This window comes from Lynx canadensis, chromosome E1, assembly GCF_007474595.2.
Source record: "Lynx canadensis isolate LIC74 chromosome E1, mLynCan4.pri.v2, whole genome shotgun sequence".
Lineage (NCBI taxonomy): Eukaryota > Metazoa > Chordata > Mammalia > Carnivora > Felidae > Lynx > Lynx canadensis.
The window spans coordinates 35,837,866-35,853,420 of NC_044316.2; the positions used below are offsets into that span (position 1 = coordinate 35,837,866).

Sequence of the window (15,555 nt, forward strand, 5' to 3'; positions counted from 1 at the left end):
TTTCTTATGCCTTCGTTTTCCAGTCAGTCTCACGCTAAACTCAGGAATGGCCCAGGACTCACGAAGAAAATCCCGTCACTTGGGAAATCCCAAGGATTTAGGGGATACCTCCCCGGAACCACAGCCAAAGACCAGCCAAATTCTTTATTCTACACCACTTGCACATCCAGCTATCTCCTTGACACAGCCAATTGCCTACCCGACATTCGAGAGTCTAGAAGGCATCGCAAGCTTCACACGTTGAAAACAAATCTGAATTTTCCCCACACTGGATCGTCCCCCCAGTCTTCCTGGATTCAGGAAATGACATGCTCTTTCAACAAGGTTCTCGAGACAAAAATCTGGGGCTCGTCCTTTATTCTTTCCTCCCCCTACTCCCTGGTATCTGACCTAGCAGCAAGTTCCAAGACACATGACAGACCTGTTCACATCGCCTCATTGTCACAGGTGCTACTCCGGCCCACAACACCATCGCTTGTTTCCGGTCTGGTTTACGCAAGCGTCCCAGCCGGTCTCTTTGCGTCTTCTCCTGCTTTCCAGGCCATTCTTCACATCGCAGGGTGAATCAGGTGATGAGACTCCCCTGCTTAAAAACCATCCAGTATCGGGGCGCCTGGGTGGCTGAGTCGGTTAAGCGTCTGACTTCAGCTCAGGTCACGATCTCGTGATCCGTGAGTTCGAGCCCCGCGTCAGGCTCTGGGCTGATGGCTCGGAGCCTGGAGCCTGTTTCCGATTCTGTGTCTCCCTCTCTCTCTGACCCTCCCCCATTCATGCTCTGTCTCTGTCTCCAAAATAAATAAACATTAAAAAAAAAAAAACAAAAAAAAACCGTCCAGTATCTCTCACTGACCCGGAATAAGGCTTCCTACCATGGCCTGGGTGATCTGATCTCTGGCTGTTTCTCAGATTTCAGCTTCTATTTTCCTACCACCCTTACTCCACTCCAGCCCCACAGGGCTTATCTCATTTTTTCAAGCACATCGAGTTCCTTTCCCCCTGCCGCCTTTATACCAGCTGGTCCCCGGCCTGGAATATTCTTCTTCCAGGTCACACGGCTGCCCCTTTCTGGTCACTCAGGCCTCAATTTAATGTCACCTCCCAGGACGTGCGGGTACTCTTGATATTAATGTGTTTCCCTAATCATACCCTGTTTATTTTGGGATAGCACTTATCACTACCGGATAGTTACTTCTTCTTCTTTTTAATGTTTTTATATATTTTTGAGAGGAGAGAGACAAAGCATGAGCAGGGGAGGGGAAAGAGAAAGAGGGAGACACAGATTCAGAATCCGAAGCAGGCTCCAGGCTCTGAGCTGTCAGCACAGAGCCCGATGCGGGGCTCAAACTCACGGACTGTGAGACCATGACCTGAGCTGAAGTCAGACACTCAACCGCCGGAGCCACCCAGGTGCCCCCCGGATATTTACGTCTTAATCACTTTCTTTGTTTATTACTTCCTCGCCTCCTGCAGAATGGGAGCATCAGGAGAGTGGAGATCTCATTTATTTTGCACTATCCTATGTCCTCAGTACCAATACAAAGGCTGGAACAACATAAGCATTCGATAAATGAGCGAAATTAGGTGAGTTATTCTCACCCAACTTGAGGCGGGGCTAGTTTGCCCGGAATAAGGGACGTTTTTGTTCTGGAACAACATATATTAATGTATTAATCGGCTAAGGCCATTATAACAAAATGCCATAAACCGGGTGTCCTAAAGAAAGTTCTTTTCTCACAGTTCTGGAGCCTGGAAGTGTGAGATCAGGGTACGAGGATAGTCAGGTTCCTGTGAGAGCTTTCGGCCTGGCTAGCAGACTGCTACTCTCTCACTGCGTGATCACATCACGTCTCATTAGGGCACTAATCCCATCTTAAGGGCCCCTGTCTCATGCCATCATCTAAACCTAATTACTTCCCCCCAAAGCCCCGGCTCCAAATACCATCACATTGGAGGTTAGGGCTTCCTTTTAGAGAGGACACAATTCAGTCCATAACTTTGCTTTTTTCTGTCCTCTTGTTTTCCTGCAAGACTTATGTATCTCACCGATATCTTGGTGGTTTGTGATCCCCCAAAAAAGAATGTTTTGGGCAACTGAGAAAGGACCTGGGTGTCTTGAACTTCTCTGATATTTGCTTGGGCTTTCGTTCTCCAGCTGTATTGTATCCTTTGTCATTATTCCACCCTATGTGAGTATACTTTGCTGAGTCCTTCTGATCTGACCTTGGGAATTGCTGCTTCTCCTTCCTGCCCAGCCACCTGTTTGGCCTCTTCCGCTTCTGTGAACTCCTTCCCGAAGGTCAGATGCGTCTAAGGGGACAGAGGGAGCGCGAGATGAGGCGGTGGAATTGTTCAGGCAGCGCTGCCGCGAGGCCCCCGTGGCCACTGGAAGGAAGGGGCCAGGAATGGCTCTAGCAGCTGGAGGCCTCTGTGAGGCCAGAACGCCCTTCCACCTCCACATCCGGGTCCACACCGAGGGCACACCCCGGAAGCCTCGGCTGCCTCGACGGCTCCCGCACGTCATTCTGTCGCCCTCGGCGAGGAGATCTGAAGCAGACAACCACCCGTGGGCACCAGAAGGCACCTACTCAAGTGACCACCTCCCAAGGGGAGGAGGCTGCGGGTTCTAGGACCCCCGTCCTCCGACTAGGGCCCATCCTTTGGTGGCCTGTTGGAAGCCCCCAGAGAGGCCAGATGGAAAACTGAGCCCCTGAGAGTGAAGGAGGCAGCCGGTTCTCAGGGATTCAAGGGAGTGATGCTCTCCGCTTATGGATTAACCATCCCCGTCTTTCGCACGGAAGCCCCGCCACCAAACAGGAAGAAAATGAGAGAGAAACTTTCCAAATCATGATTTTGCAAATCATAGTATTCCCTATGTGTGAGTGGTTCTTAGTGAAGAATTTAAAAGAAAGAGAAGGTAGGCAAATCTATTGCTTAGGGTGAGCATTTAAATTTTTGATTATCCAAGGCCTCCCCTAACAACATGCATAACTGAGACTTGGCTAAAATAAACATCCCTGATGATAGTGCAAACAGTCATAGATGGGTAGACGATTCTTAATGCCTAGCTTATAGCAACTTACGGACCAATCGAATTTTTTTATATTTTTTTAATGTTTATTTACTTGTGAGAGAGAGACAGAGACAGACAGCGTGTGAGCAGGGAAGGGGCAGAGAGAGAGGGAGCCATAGAACATGAAGCAGGCTCCAGGCTCTGAGCTGTCAGCACAGAGCCCGACGCGGGGCTCGAACTCACAAATGGTGAGATCATGACCCGAACCAAAATCAGACTTAACCGACTGAGCCACCCAGGCACCCCTGACTGATCTAATTTTTTATTAAAGGGGAAGATAGCATTTGTTTTTCTATCAAATTCCATTTGTTTCATTTCTTCCTTCCATTCTCCTAACTTCTGCTTTTTTAAATTTAATCTCTTCACAACTTCCACCAAAGACTAAATCTTGGCCCCTCTTCTAGAATCTTTGACACCTTTAACCCCCCAAACTACACCTGTTCTGTTCTATCTGCTCAGTTTCTAGACTTTTGTTCAAAGTGTGAGGAAGAAAATCCCACCCTGAGAAATGAAAAGCGAGGCATATTAAAAAAAAAAAAAAATTCTCTCTAGAAGGGCCAGCTGAGGGCAGCAAATTTCCCATAAAATCTAAAGTGTTTTTATATTTTATTTTATTTTATTTTCATACATATGGATTTTTGTGGTCAGCTTGGACTGTGCCCTGTACAGAAGGAAGAGAGCTTGGCAAATAGTCTGAACTCTTCTAGCAGTAAAGCTACATACACTCTAGGGATAAAACTGAAAACTGAAATAGACCCATTGTAACAAAGCCTGAATCATGCCTCAGCAAGACAGGGTTATGTATCAGTAACTTAACTGCCTTCCAGAACAAAATGTAATATTCTTTATGGGAAGATAAAGTAATTTCAGAACCTCTACAACATAGTAGCACAATGTCCAACATACAATAAAAAATTACTGGACATGAAAAGAAGGAAAATGCAACCAATAATCTGCAGACAAAAGAGCCCATAGAAGAAACTTCTTCCTTTTGTTTGTAGCTACTTCAGACAATTTCTAACTCCATGATAACCTAGAGCTCTCTTTTTACACCCTGAGTGAGCTCCTTAACAACTTTATACCTGGTTCACACAGTATTTTTAAATTATTATTGAGGTATATTTGATAGACAACATTATATTTGTTTCAGGTATACAACAGGATGATATCTATCTATCTTTATAGTATATAGTGAAATAATCACCAGGGTAAGTCTAGTTAACGTCTCTCACCATATATAGTTACACAATTTTCTTTATCTTTTCTTTTCTTTTTTTTTTTTTTTTCAATATATGAAGTTTATTGTCAAATTGGTTTCCATTTTTTCTTTATCTTTTCAACCACTGGTGGACACTTGGGTCATTTCCACCTTTGGCTGTTGTAAATAATGCTGCCTGGGTAGCTCAGTCGGTTAAGAGTCTGACTTCAGCTCGGGTCATGATCTCACAGTTCATGGTTTGGGCCCTGCATCATGCTCTGCACTGGTGGTGTGGAGCCTACTTGGGATTCTCTCTCTCTCTCTCTCATTCTCTCTCTCTCTCTCTATATATATATGTGTATACACACACACACACATATATATATATCTGCCCTTCCCCACTGTGCTCTCGAAATAAATAAATAAATAAATAAATAGGGGCGCCTGGGTGGCTCAGTCGGTTAAGCGTCCACCTTCAGCTCAGGTCATGATCTCACAGTTTGTGAGTTCGAGCCCCACATCAGGCTCTGTGCTGACAACTCAGAGCCTGGAACTTGCTTCGGGTCTACGTCTCCCTGTCTCTCTCTGCCCTCCCCTGTTTGCGCTCTGTCTCTCTCTCTCTCTTTCTCAAAAATAAATAAACATTAAAAATTTTTACAAAAAGAAGCAAAATAAATAAGCTTAGAAAATAAATTAAAAAAAAATTTTTTTAATGTTTATTTATTTTTGAGAGAGACAGAGACAGAATGCGAGTGGGTTAGGGGCAGAGAGAGAGGGAGACACAGAATCCGAAGCAGGCTCCAGGCTCCCAGCTGTCAGCACAGAGCCCGAGGCGGGGCTTGAACCCACGAAAGGTGAGATCATGACCTGAGCCGAAGTCGGACACTCAACCGACTGAGCCACCCAGGCACCCCAAGCTTAGAAAATTTTTAAGAGACAGACTGATGCTTGCCAGAAGTGGGGGGTGGGCAAAACGGGTGAAGGGGATCAAAACATACAAACTTCCATTTTTTAAATAATTTCCAATTATAAAATTAATAAGTCAAGAGGATGTAATGTACAGCATGGTGATTATAGTTAACAATAGTGTGTTGCATATTTTGAAGTTGCTAAGAAAGTAAATCTTAAAGTTCTCATTACAAGAAAAAAATTTTCTAAGTAATAGGAAGCAATGACATGATGCTTAACATCATCGGCCATCAAAGAAATCCAAATCAAAATCACAGTGAGCTATGACACCCACTAGCATGGCTATTATCAAAAAGACAGACAATAGGGGCGCCTGGGTGGCTCGGTCGGTTGAGCGTTGGACTTCGGCTCAGGTCATGATCTCACAGTCCGTGGGTTCGAGCCCCGCGTCGGGCTCTGTGCTGACAGCTCAGAGCCTGGAGCCTGTGTCGGATTCTGTGTCTCCCTCTCTCTCCGCCCCTCCCCTGCTCACGCTCTGTCTCTGTCCCAAAAATAAACATTAAGAAAAAAAATTTTTTTTTAAATTTATGAATGCATAAACAAAATGCACTGTATGGCACATTCATACAGTGAAATATTATTTGGAAATAAAAACAATGATGTATTCAAAAGATAGAGAAATATCGAATCATTAGGCTGTAAACTCGAAATTAACATAACGTTATATGTCAATTACATCTCAAAAAAAAAAAAAAGCACAGGCATACCTCGGAGATATTGTGGCTTTGGTTCCAGACCCACCACAATAAAACGAATATTGCAATAAAATGAGTCAGATGAATTTTTTGGTCTCCTCGTGCGTATAAAATGAGGTTTACAGCTTACTATAGTCTAGCAAGTGTGCAATAGCATTACGTCTAAAAAAAAGGACACATCTTAATTTTAAAATGCTTTATTGCAAAAAAATGCTATCATTAAGCTTCCAGCGAGTTGTGATCTTTTGCTGGTGGAGGGTCTTGCTTTGAGACGGACAGCTGGTGACGGCTGAGGGTGGCAGCTGCTGAGGGCTGGGGTGGCTGTGGCAATTTCTTAAAATAAGACAGCAAGGAAGCAGGCTGTGTCAACCGACGCTTCCTTTCACGGGTGACTTCTCTGCAGCGTGCCGTGCTGCGTGAGAGCACCGTCCCCAACGGAACTTTCGAAATTGTGGAGTCATGGCTTTCAAGCCCTGTTTTATCAATGAAGTTCGTGTGACATTCCAAATCTGGTGTTTGTCGTTTTGCCAGTCTTCCCGCCATCTTCACCGGGAGCCGGGTCCCTCTCAGAAGCACCCCCCCTCATCTGTTCAACTTAGTCACGAGATCGCAGCAATGTACTCCCATCTTCTGGTTCCACTCCTGCTCCTAGTTCTCTTGCTTTTCCACCACGTCTGCGGGGACTTCTTCCACTCAAGTCCTGAGCCCCTCAAAGCCATCCACAAGGGTTGGAATCAAGTTCCTCCAACTCCTGTGAACTTCAGCTGATATTTTGACCTCTTCCCGCAAACCACAAATGTTCTTCGTGGCATCTAAACGGTGAATCCTGGGACACCCGGGTGGCTCAGTCGGTTGAGCGTCCGAGTCTTGATTTTTGGCTCAGGTCATGATCTCAAGGTTGTGGGATCAAGCCCTATGTCAGGCTTTTTGCTGAGCATGGAGTCTGCTTAAGATTCTCTCTCTCTCTCTCTGCCTCTGTTCCTCTCCCCAACTCGTTCTCTCTCTCTCTCTAAAAAAAAAAAAAAAAAATTAAATGGTGAAACCTTTCCAGAAGGTTTGCAATTTACTTTGCTCAGATCCATCAAAGGAATCACTATCTAGGAGAGCTGAAACCTCACGAAACGTATTTCTTAAACAACAAGACTTGAAAGTCAAAATGACTCTTTTATCCAAGGGCTGCACAATGGATGTGGTGTTAGCAGACATGAAAAAACATTAATCTCATTGTACATCTCCACCAGAGCTCTTGGGTGACCAGGGTGCATTGTCAGTGGGCAGTAATCTTTTGGAAAGGAACCTTTTTCCTTTCCAACGCGGCAGTTCTGAACAGTGGGCTTAAAATGTCCAGGAAACCATGTTGTAAACAGATGTGCTCTCATCCAGGCTTTGTTCCATTTCTACAGCACAGGCTGAGTGAATCTAAAATCATTCTGGTTTTTTCTGTTTTGTTTTGTTTTAGAGAGAGAGCACACACGAGCAGAGGAAGAGAGAGAGAGAGAGAGAGAGAGAGAGAGAGAGAGAGAATCCCATGCGAGTCCAAGGTCAGCACAGAGCTTGACTCAGGGCTCGATCCCACTACCCTGAGATCATGACCTGAGCCGAAATCAAGAGTTGGAGGCTCAACCGACTGAGCCGCCCAGGCGTCCCTTAACATAACTCCTCAGGGCCCGAGGGTTTTCAGAATGCTAGGGGAGCACTGGCTTCAACTGAAAGTCACCAGCTGCGTTAGTCCCTCACAAGAGAGTCACCCTATCCTCTGAAGCTTTGAAGCCTGTTATTGACTTCTCCTCTCTAGCTATGAAAGTCCCCTTCCTCCAAAGAAGGCTGGTTTGCCTCCCATGAAAATCTGGTATTGAAAATCTGGTATCAATAATTATCCTAGCTGGATCTCCGGGATCACGTGCCACAGCTTGTACATCAACACGTACTGCTTCACCTTGGACTTTTATGGTATGGGGAGGACTTCTTTCCCACGAGCCGACCTCTGCTCGCCTCGTATTTTTCTTCCGCAGCTCCCTCACCTCTCTCACCCTGCACAGAACTGAAGAACTTTGGGGCCCTTGCCCTGCATGAGGTTGTGGCTTACGGGAATGTTGTGGCCGGTTTGATCTTCTCTCCAGACCGCTGACACTTTCTCCATTATCGGCCATAAGGCTGTTCCACTTCCTAACTCCTGTGTTCACCGCAGCTGCCACTGCTCATTTCCTTCCAGAGCTTTTCCTCGGCATCCACGACTTGGCTAACTGTTTGGCACGAGAGGCCTGGCTTTCAGCCTATCTCGGCTCTCGGCATGCCTTTCTCGCCGCGCTTAATCATTTCCAGCTTTTGACTTAAAGGGAGGGATGTGAAACTCTCCCTTTCCCGGGAACACTTAGAGGCCACTGTTGGGTTTCTAACGGGCCTGACTTCCATATTGCCCGGTCTCGGGGAATAGGGATGCCTGGGGATCAAGTTCACTGTCTTACATGGGTGCTGTTGGTGGTGCCCTAAAACAGGCACAGAAAGTGACATCAAAGATCACTGGGCAGACGTCATCGTAACAAACATATATAACCGAAGAAAGTCTGACGCGTGGCAAGAATTACAAAAAGGTGACGCGGAAACACAAAGCGAGCGAGTGCCGTTGGAAAAAAATGGCGCCATCGGCTTGCTCACTCCAGGGTTGCCACAAGCTTTCACTGCAAAACACGTGGCAGCGGGGCGCCTCGGTGGCTCAGTCGGTGAAGCGGCCGACTTCGGCTCAGGTCACGATCTCGCGGTCCGTGAGTTCGAGCCCCGCGTCGGGCTCTGGGCTGACAGCTCAGAGCCCGGAGCCTGTTTCAGATTCTGTGTCTCCTTCTCTCTCTCTGACCCTCCCCCGTTCATGCTCTGTCTGTCTCGGTCTCAAAAATAAATAAACGTAAAAAAAACAAAAACAAAAACAAAAAACGTGGCATCTACAAAGTGCAATAAAACGAGGTATGCCTGCATTGGTTTCGTCTACAACCTGAACAAACCTCGAAAACACTGGCTAGGTGAAAGAAGTCAGTCACCAAAGGTCATCTCTCGTTCGGTTCTATGTCTATGAAACGTCCACACAGGCAAATCTAGGGAGACACATTGGTTGCCGGGGGCTGGAGGAAGGGGGCAATGGGGAACGACCATGAACGGGGTTTCTTTGCAGGGGAGGGATGAAAATGCCCTAAAACGGGGCTGCGGTGATAGATGCTGAACTCTGACTGTGCAAAACCCAAGGGATTACACACTTCAAGTGGGTGAATTTTATGGTACGGGATGATATGGCTGAGTGGAATTGTATTTCTTAAAAAAAAAAAAAATTTGGGGGGCGCCTGGGTGGCTCAGTCGGTGAAGCGTCCGACTTCGGCTCAGGTCACGATCTCGCGCTCGAACTCACGGACCGCGAGATCCTGTATTTCAATACCCCTGTATTGTACCCCTGTATTTCAATAACGTTACCGGAAAAACCAAAAAAAAAAACTCAAAAAGAAGCAACGATGGCCTGATAATATATGAAATAACGCTGTGCCTCACAATCGATGTCATCTTATTCACAATCGATGTCATTGATTCGACGTTTGTTTTCTTAATTATCAAAGTGATCCTTTGATAACATCCACATCGTAGAGGCCATTATTCGCACTAACGAGGGTAGTATTAATATCCTTACCTTGTAGATTAGTGAACATTTTCCCGGGTTTGAGGTCAGGTCTGTGCGGCTCCCACGCTCTGCCTGGGGAGAGTGGGGAGTGATCGCAAACCCCGGGGTTGGTGCCTGGCAGGGAGAAGGTTGTGATCAGAGGAGCTGAGGTCAAGGCTGAGCCCACCGGGAAAGTAGAGCTGATTTTGACCCCAGGAGTCCAGGTGGAGAATTAGGCAGGTGTCGGTTTTTCCTAAAACATGGTTCTTGGCTACGGGGAGGAAAAAGCAGAACGAGAGGGCTACTTATGTGGTTTGGGTCTCTTACATTCTGGCCCTCGTCCCCAAACTCACAATGGAATGACTTATTTATTTTGTTTTCATGATTATTGGTTTTCGAGGAAGGGGGCGGGGAGCGCGAGTGGGGGGAGCGGCAGAGAGAGAGGGGGAAACACAGAATCCAAAGCCGGCTTCAGGCTGGCAGCACAGAGCCCGTCGAGGGGCTCGAACTCACGGACCGCTGGACCGTGACCCGAGCCGAAGTCGGACGCTTCACCGACTGAGCCACCCAGGCGCCCCCCTTGAATAACTGACTTCAGTGGGAGGTACCTTCCAGGGAATTGCCACATGCAGAGACCGAACCGTCTGAAATGTGTTCTGCGGGGAGGTGACCCTCCTCTGGCCGGTTAGTTATCATTTCTGGGTTTTCCCTTTTCAGGAGTCCATCCGTCTTTCGGGGCCACCTGCTGCCTGGGGATGATGCCAGCTTGAAAGGTCCAGCGAATGTCCCAGGTGCTGCCCACTGCTGGGTACTTTTTGCTACCAAGGGCTGTGCCCAGGAAGCCCCAGAACGTGACGCAGCCCATCTAAGAGTCCCTGAGTGATATGACACCCATTTCCCGTGCAATTGACCTGCAGCCTGGACCTTCGATTTGTTTTCTCCCCTGCAGCCCGAAGGGGGATTTACCTCAACCCATGTCTGGGCCGCCATTTGGGGGGAGTTGGTTGCCCAGTGGCTGAAGTTTTCTGGATTTAATTGTCCCTGACAGTTGGTGCCAATCGAACAAACCGGTCAGTCTGACCCCCGAGTGGCTACCTCACCATCTGGGTGCTTACGTTTTCCATTATAAATCCAGGCTGAGGTCACAGTGACTCGGAGGGAAGTTACAGCTTTCCCTTCCTGTCGCCCACGGGGACCTCTCAGAAAGCTTCTCTCGGGCAGGCCAGTGTTTCCTCGTTGAAGTAAAGACCCACTGAGATTGGTGCCCTTGTAGGAGACCCAAGACAGTTCCGTCGTCCCCCTACCATGGGAGGACAGCTGGAAGACGGCTGTCTACACCAGGAAGCTGCTCCTCGCCAGACACCCAAGCTGCCTATGACTTGACCTTGGACTTCCCAGGCTCCTGGGGAACCAGGACTGTGCACAATAGATTTCCGTGGTTTATAAGCCACACCGTCTGTGGTATTCTGTTACAGCAGCCCAGGCTGACCAAGACATTCAGCTTTTGGGGCGCCTGGGTGGTTCAGTCGGTTGAGCGTCCGACTCTGGAGTTCGGCTCGGGTCATGATCCCAGGGTCGTGGGATCAAGCCGCGCCTCAGGCTCTGTGCTGAGCGTGGAACCTGCTTAAGATTCTTTCTCTCTCTCCCTCTGCCCGCCCCCACCCTGCTTTCATGCTCTCTCTCGCTCTCTCTCTCAAAAAGAAAAAAGATGGGGCGCCTGGGTGGCTCAGTCGGTTGAGCGTCTGACTTCAGCTCAGGTCACGATCTCGCGGTCCGTGAGTTCGAGCCCCACGTCGGGCTCTGGGCTGATGGCTCAGAGCCTGGAGCCTGCTTCCGATTCTGTGTCTCCCTCTCTCTCTGCCCCTCCCCCATTCATGCTCTGTCTCTCTCTGTCTCAAAAATAAATAAACGTTAAAAAAAAATTAAAAAGAAAAAAAAGATAATCAAGCTTTTGCCCCAAACCATCCCCAATGTTCCTCCCTTCCCACTCATTCTAAGAGCAGACCCTAGTACAAGTCTGCATAAATGACTGCCCTTGACCACCAGGGAGTATTTGACCTACAGTCACAGCCACAGGTTGGAGGGAAGGAGTCCTTCTCTCCTGTGCAAGAGGGGTAACAATTATGAAGCCCCTCCCCTTCATCTGTAACTCTAGCCAACCCAAAACATTGGGGTCTTGGGGCCACGGTAAAGTACCACCTGTCCCCCTTGTCACCAAATGCTTCAGCAACTAGAGTCACCACCATCCAAACATCCTAACCCATAGCTGGTGAGTTGGGCTGCAGGGTCTCACCTATGTCTTTCCAAAAGGACACTGCGATCTCCTCAACTTCCAGAAGAAGAGGTGTTAAAAATCCAATATAACCAACTTGTCAGGGGCAGGTGGGCCAAGCCCCATGAAGTATGGCCTCTGTATGGGTTCAATGGCATCCTCCTAAATGATATGCCCACCCTGGACCTTAGAATGTGACCTTGTCTGGGGGTACCTGGCTCAGTTGGTTAAGCGTCCGACTTCGACTCAGGTCATGATCTCGCATTCGTGGGTTTGAGCCCCGCGTCGGGCTCTGTGCTGACAGCTCAGAGCCTGGAGCCTGCTTTGGATTCTGTGTCTCCCTCTCTCTCTGCCTCTCCCCTGCTTATGCTCCCTCTCTCTCAAAAATAAACATAAAAATTTTTTTTAAAAGGGGAGCCTGGGTGGCTCAGTCAGTTAAGTGCCCGAGTTCAGCTCAGGTCATGATCTCACTGCTTGTGAGTTCGAGCCCCGCACCGGGCTCTATGCTGACAGCTCAGAGCCTGGACCTTGCTTCGGATTCTGTGTCTCCGTCTCTCTCTGCCTCTCCCCCACTCATTCTCTCTCTCTCTCTCTCTCTCAAAAACAAACAAACAAACAAACATTAAAATAAAGTTAAAACAACAACAACAAAAGAATGTGACCTTATCTGAAATAAGGGTTTTTGCAGATGTCTGTAAGTATCTCAAGATTACATCATCCTGGATGAGAGTGGGCCGTAAGTCCGATAACGACTGTCTTCATAGGAGACAGACAGAGACAGAGCCACAGAGAAGACCATGTGAAGACGAAGGCTGAGACTGGAGTGATTTGTCTACAGGCCAAGGAGAGTCAAGGACCGCTGTCAAGCACCGGAAGCTGGAAGAAAGGCGTAGGTCTAAGGGTCTCCAGAACTGACCTACTGACACCTTGATTTCAGACCTCTGGCCTCCGGAACCGTTTTAAGCCACCAGCTTCGAGGGAATTGTAACAGCCTCCCTAGGAAACTAATAGAGCCTCATTTTTAAAAAAAATTTTTTTAACATTTATTGATTTTTGAGACAGAGAGAGACAGAGCATGAACGGGGGAGGGTCAGAGAGAGAGAGGGAGACACAGAATCCAAAACAGGCTCCAGGCTCCCAGCTGTCAGCACAGGGCCCGACGCGGGGCTCGAACTCACGGACAGCGTGATCATGACCTGAGCCGAAGTCGGAAGCTTAACCGACTGAGCCACCCAGGTGCCCCTAATAGAGCCTCTTTACAGCAAGACACATAGGCCAACTTTGACCAACTTCTGCCAAGAGTTACAAATGTTGAATTAGGAACATGGCATTTTTTACTTTGTGAAAAAACAGCCGCTTTCCCTGGACTGTCGGGGAAACTCACTGTTTCAAGACGCTCTCCCTGGCCGGCAGGCCTCGAGAGTTGCTGGGATTATTGGTTGTGGTTGCTCCCCCTGGCAGGCAGCCAAGGCCATGAAGAATGGGATCTTGAACTTGCCAAACAACAAGACATCATTATAAAGACAAGAAATAACAAGAGTTGATGAGGATGTGGGGGAAAAGGGAGCCCTCGGATGCTGCTGGTGGGAATGTAAATTGGTGCAGCCACTAAGGAAAACAATACGGAGGTTCCTCGAAAAATTACAAGTACATCGATCATACGATCCAGCAATCCTAAGTCCGCTTCTGGGTACTTACCCAAAGAAAGGGAAAATGCTAACTCAAAAAGATGCACGCATCCTTACGATCATTGCAACATGATTTACAACAGCCGAGATATGGAAGCAACCTAAGTGTCCATCGGTGGATGAACGGATGAGGATGTGATCTGTATCGGCAACGGAATACCACTCAGCCATAGAAAAGAATGTGGTCGCCATTGGTGACAACACGGATGCACCATGAGGACATTAAGCTAAGTGAAATACGTCAAAGATAAATAACATATGATTTCACTTCTATGTGGAATCTAAAAAGCGATCTGAACAAACAAAACTCAGAGACGCAGAGGATACAGTGGTGTTTATCAGAGGGAAAGGAGGGAGGGGGTGGGTGAAAAGGGTTGGGGGGGGTCAACCGTATGGTAAGGAATGGCAACTAGACTTACTGTGGCAATCACTTTGCAGGGAGTATACACGTGTCACTCTGCTGTGCCATACGCCTGAAACTAACATAACGTTATATACCAATTTGACCTTAATACAAAATAAAGGGGCACCTGGGTGGCTCAGTTCGGTTAAGCGTCCAACTCTTGATTTCGGCTCGGGTCACGATCTCACGATTTGTGGGTTCGAGCCCCATGTCTGGCCGTGCACGGACAGCACTGAGCGTGCTTGGGATTCTCTCTCTCCCTCACTCTCTGCCCCTCCCCCACTATGGGCAAGCAAGCGCGTACTCTCTCTCCCTCTCTCAAGAATGAATGAATTAGGGGCGTCTGGGTGGCTCAGTCGGTGGAACATCCGACTTCAACTCAGGTCACGATCTCGCAGTCCGTGAGTTCGAGCCCCGCCTCGGGCTCTGGGCTGACGGCTCAGAGCCTGGAGCCTGCTTCTGATTCTGTGTCTCCCTCGCTTTCTGCCCCTCCCCCGCTCCTGCTCTGTCTCTCTGTCTCAAAAATAAACATAAAAAAGATTTTCAAAAAAGAATGAATGGGGGCGCCTGGGTGGCGCAGTTGGTTAAGCGTCCGACTTCAGCCAGGTCACGATCTCGCACTCCGTGAGTTCGAGCCCCGCGTCAGGCTCTGGGCTGATGGCTCGGAGCCTGTTTCTGATTCTGTGTCTCCCTCTCTCTCTGCCCCTCCCCCGTTCATGCTCTGTCTCTCTCTGTCCCAAAAATAAACATTAAAAAAAAAAATTAAAAAAAAAAAGAATGAATGAATAAATAAGTAAATAAATATTATATAACTATACATGTTTATTATAGACAAATAGAGCAATATAATGTACAATGGAAAAAATAAAAACCTTCCTATGCAGAGATTGAAAAAAAAAAAAAGATATCATCATAGACTGAAAATTTTGGACACCAGAAGAATTTTCTAGCACTTTGTGTACATTCACAGTACAGCCTGTGACACATTTCAGTCCCGGTTATGACAGTTCATACAGTAAATGGTCTGGACCCTTCAGTTGCAAAGTTCCTTTATCTTTACCTCCAGCACCACCACCCCCAACCCCTGCCGCTTTCCTGCAAGTTTTTTGCCCAAATCCATTAGGTGTTTAAAAAAAACAAAAACAAAAAAAAAAAAACAGAAACACAAACCAGGGAGTTTTAACACAGATACTGTGGGAATTACGCAGCCACTTGCACAACTTCGCGCTTCCTTTTGGGTTTTGTTAATGTTTATTTACATTTGAGAGAGAGAGAGAGTGAGAGAGCACGCATGAGCACTGGAGCGGGGGTGGGGGTAGGGGAAGAGAGAGACAGAGACAGAGTTTGAAGCAGGCTCCAGGCCCCGGGGCCATCAGTGCAGAATCCGACTCAGGGCTTGAACTCTTGAGCGGTGAGATCATGACCTGATCTGAGGTCGGATGCTTGATCGACTGAGCCATCCAGGCGCCCCGCACTTCCTTTCGGTTTTAAGTGGCTACCAACTCAGCCTTAAACTCACCTTTAACACCTGAAAGCACCGATCCTCCCTCTCGCCGCCGCTTGACCTCCAAACGTCTATCAACAGGTGGTGTTAACCATGAGGTTCCAGAAAGTCCTATACGC

General features: G+C 47.7%; 1 protein-coding gene across 1 annotated transcript in view; it reads right to left on the bottom strand.

Annotated features, from left to right (window-relative positions):
- Nucleotides 1–2,521, bottom strand: part of B4GALNT2 (beta-1,4-N-acetyl-galactosaminyltransferase 2) — a 65,272-nt gene extending 62,751 nt beyond the window's left edge. Inside the window, 2 exon segments of the mRNA XM_030294599.1 lie at nt 2,221–2,307; nt 2,471–2,521. Of these exon segments, the coding sequence (XP_030150459.1) occupies nt 2,221–2,307; nt 2,471–2,521 (138 nt within the window).
- Nucleotides 2,522–15,555: the final 13,034 nt, after the last annotated feature.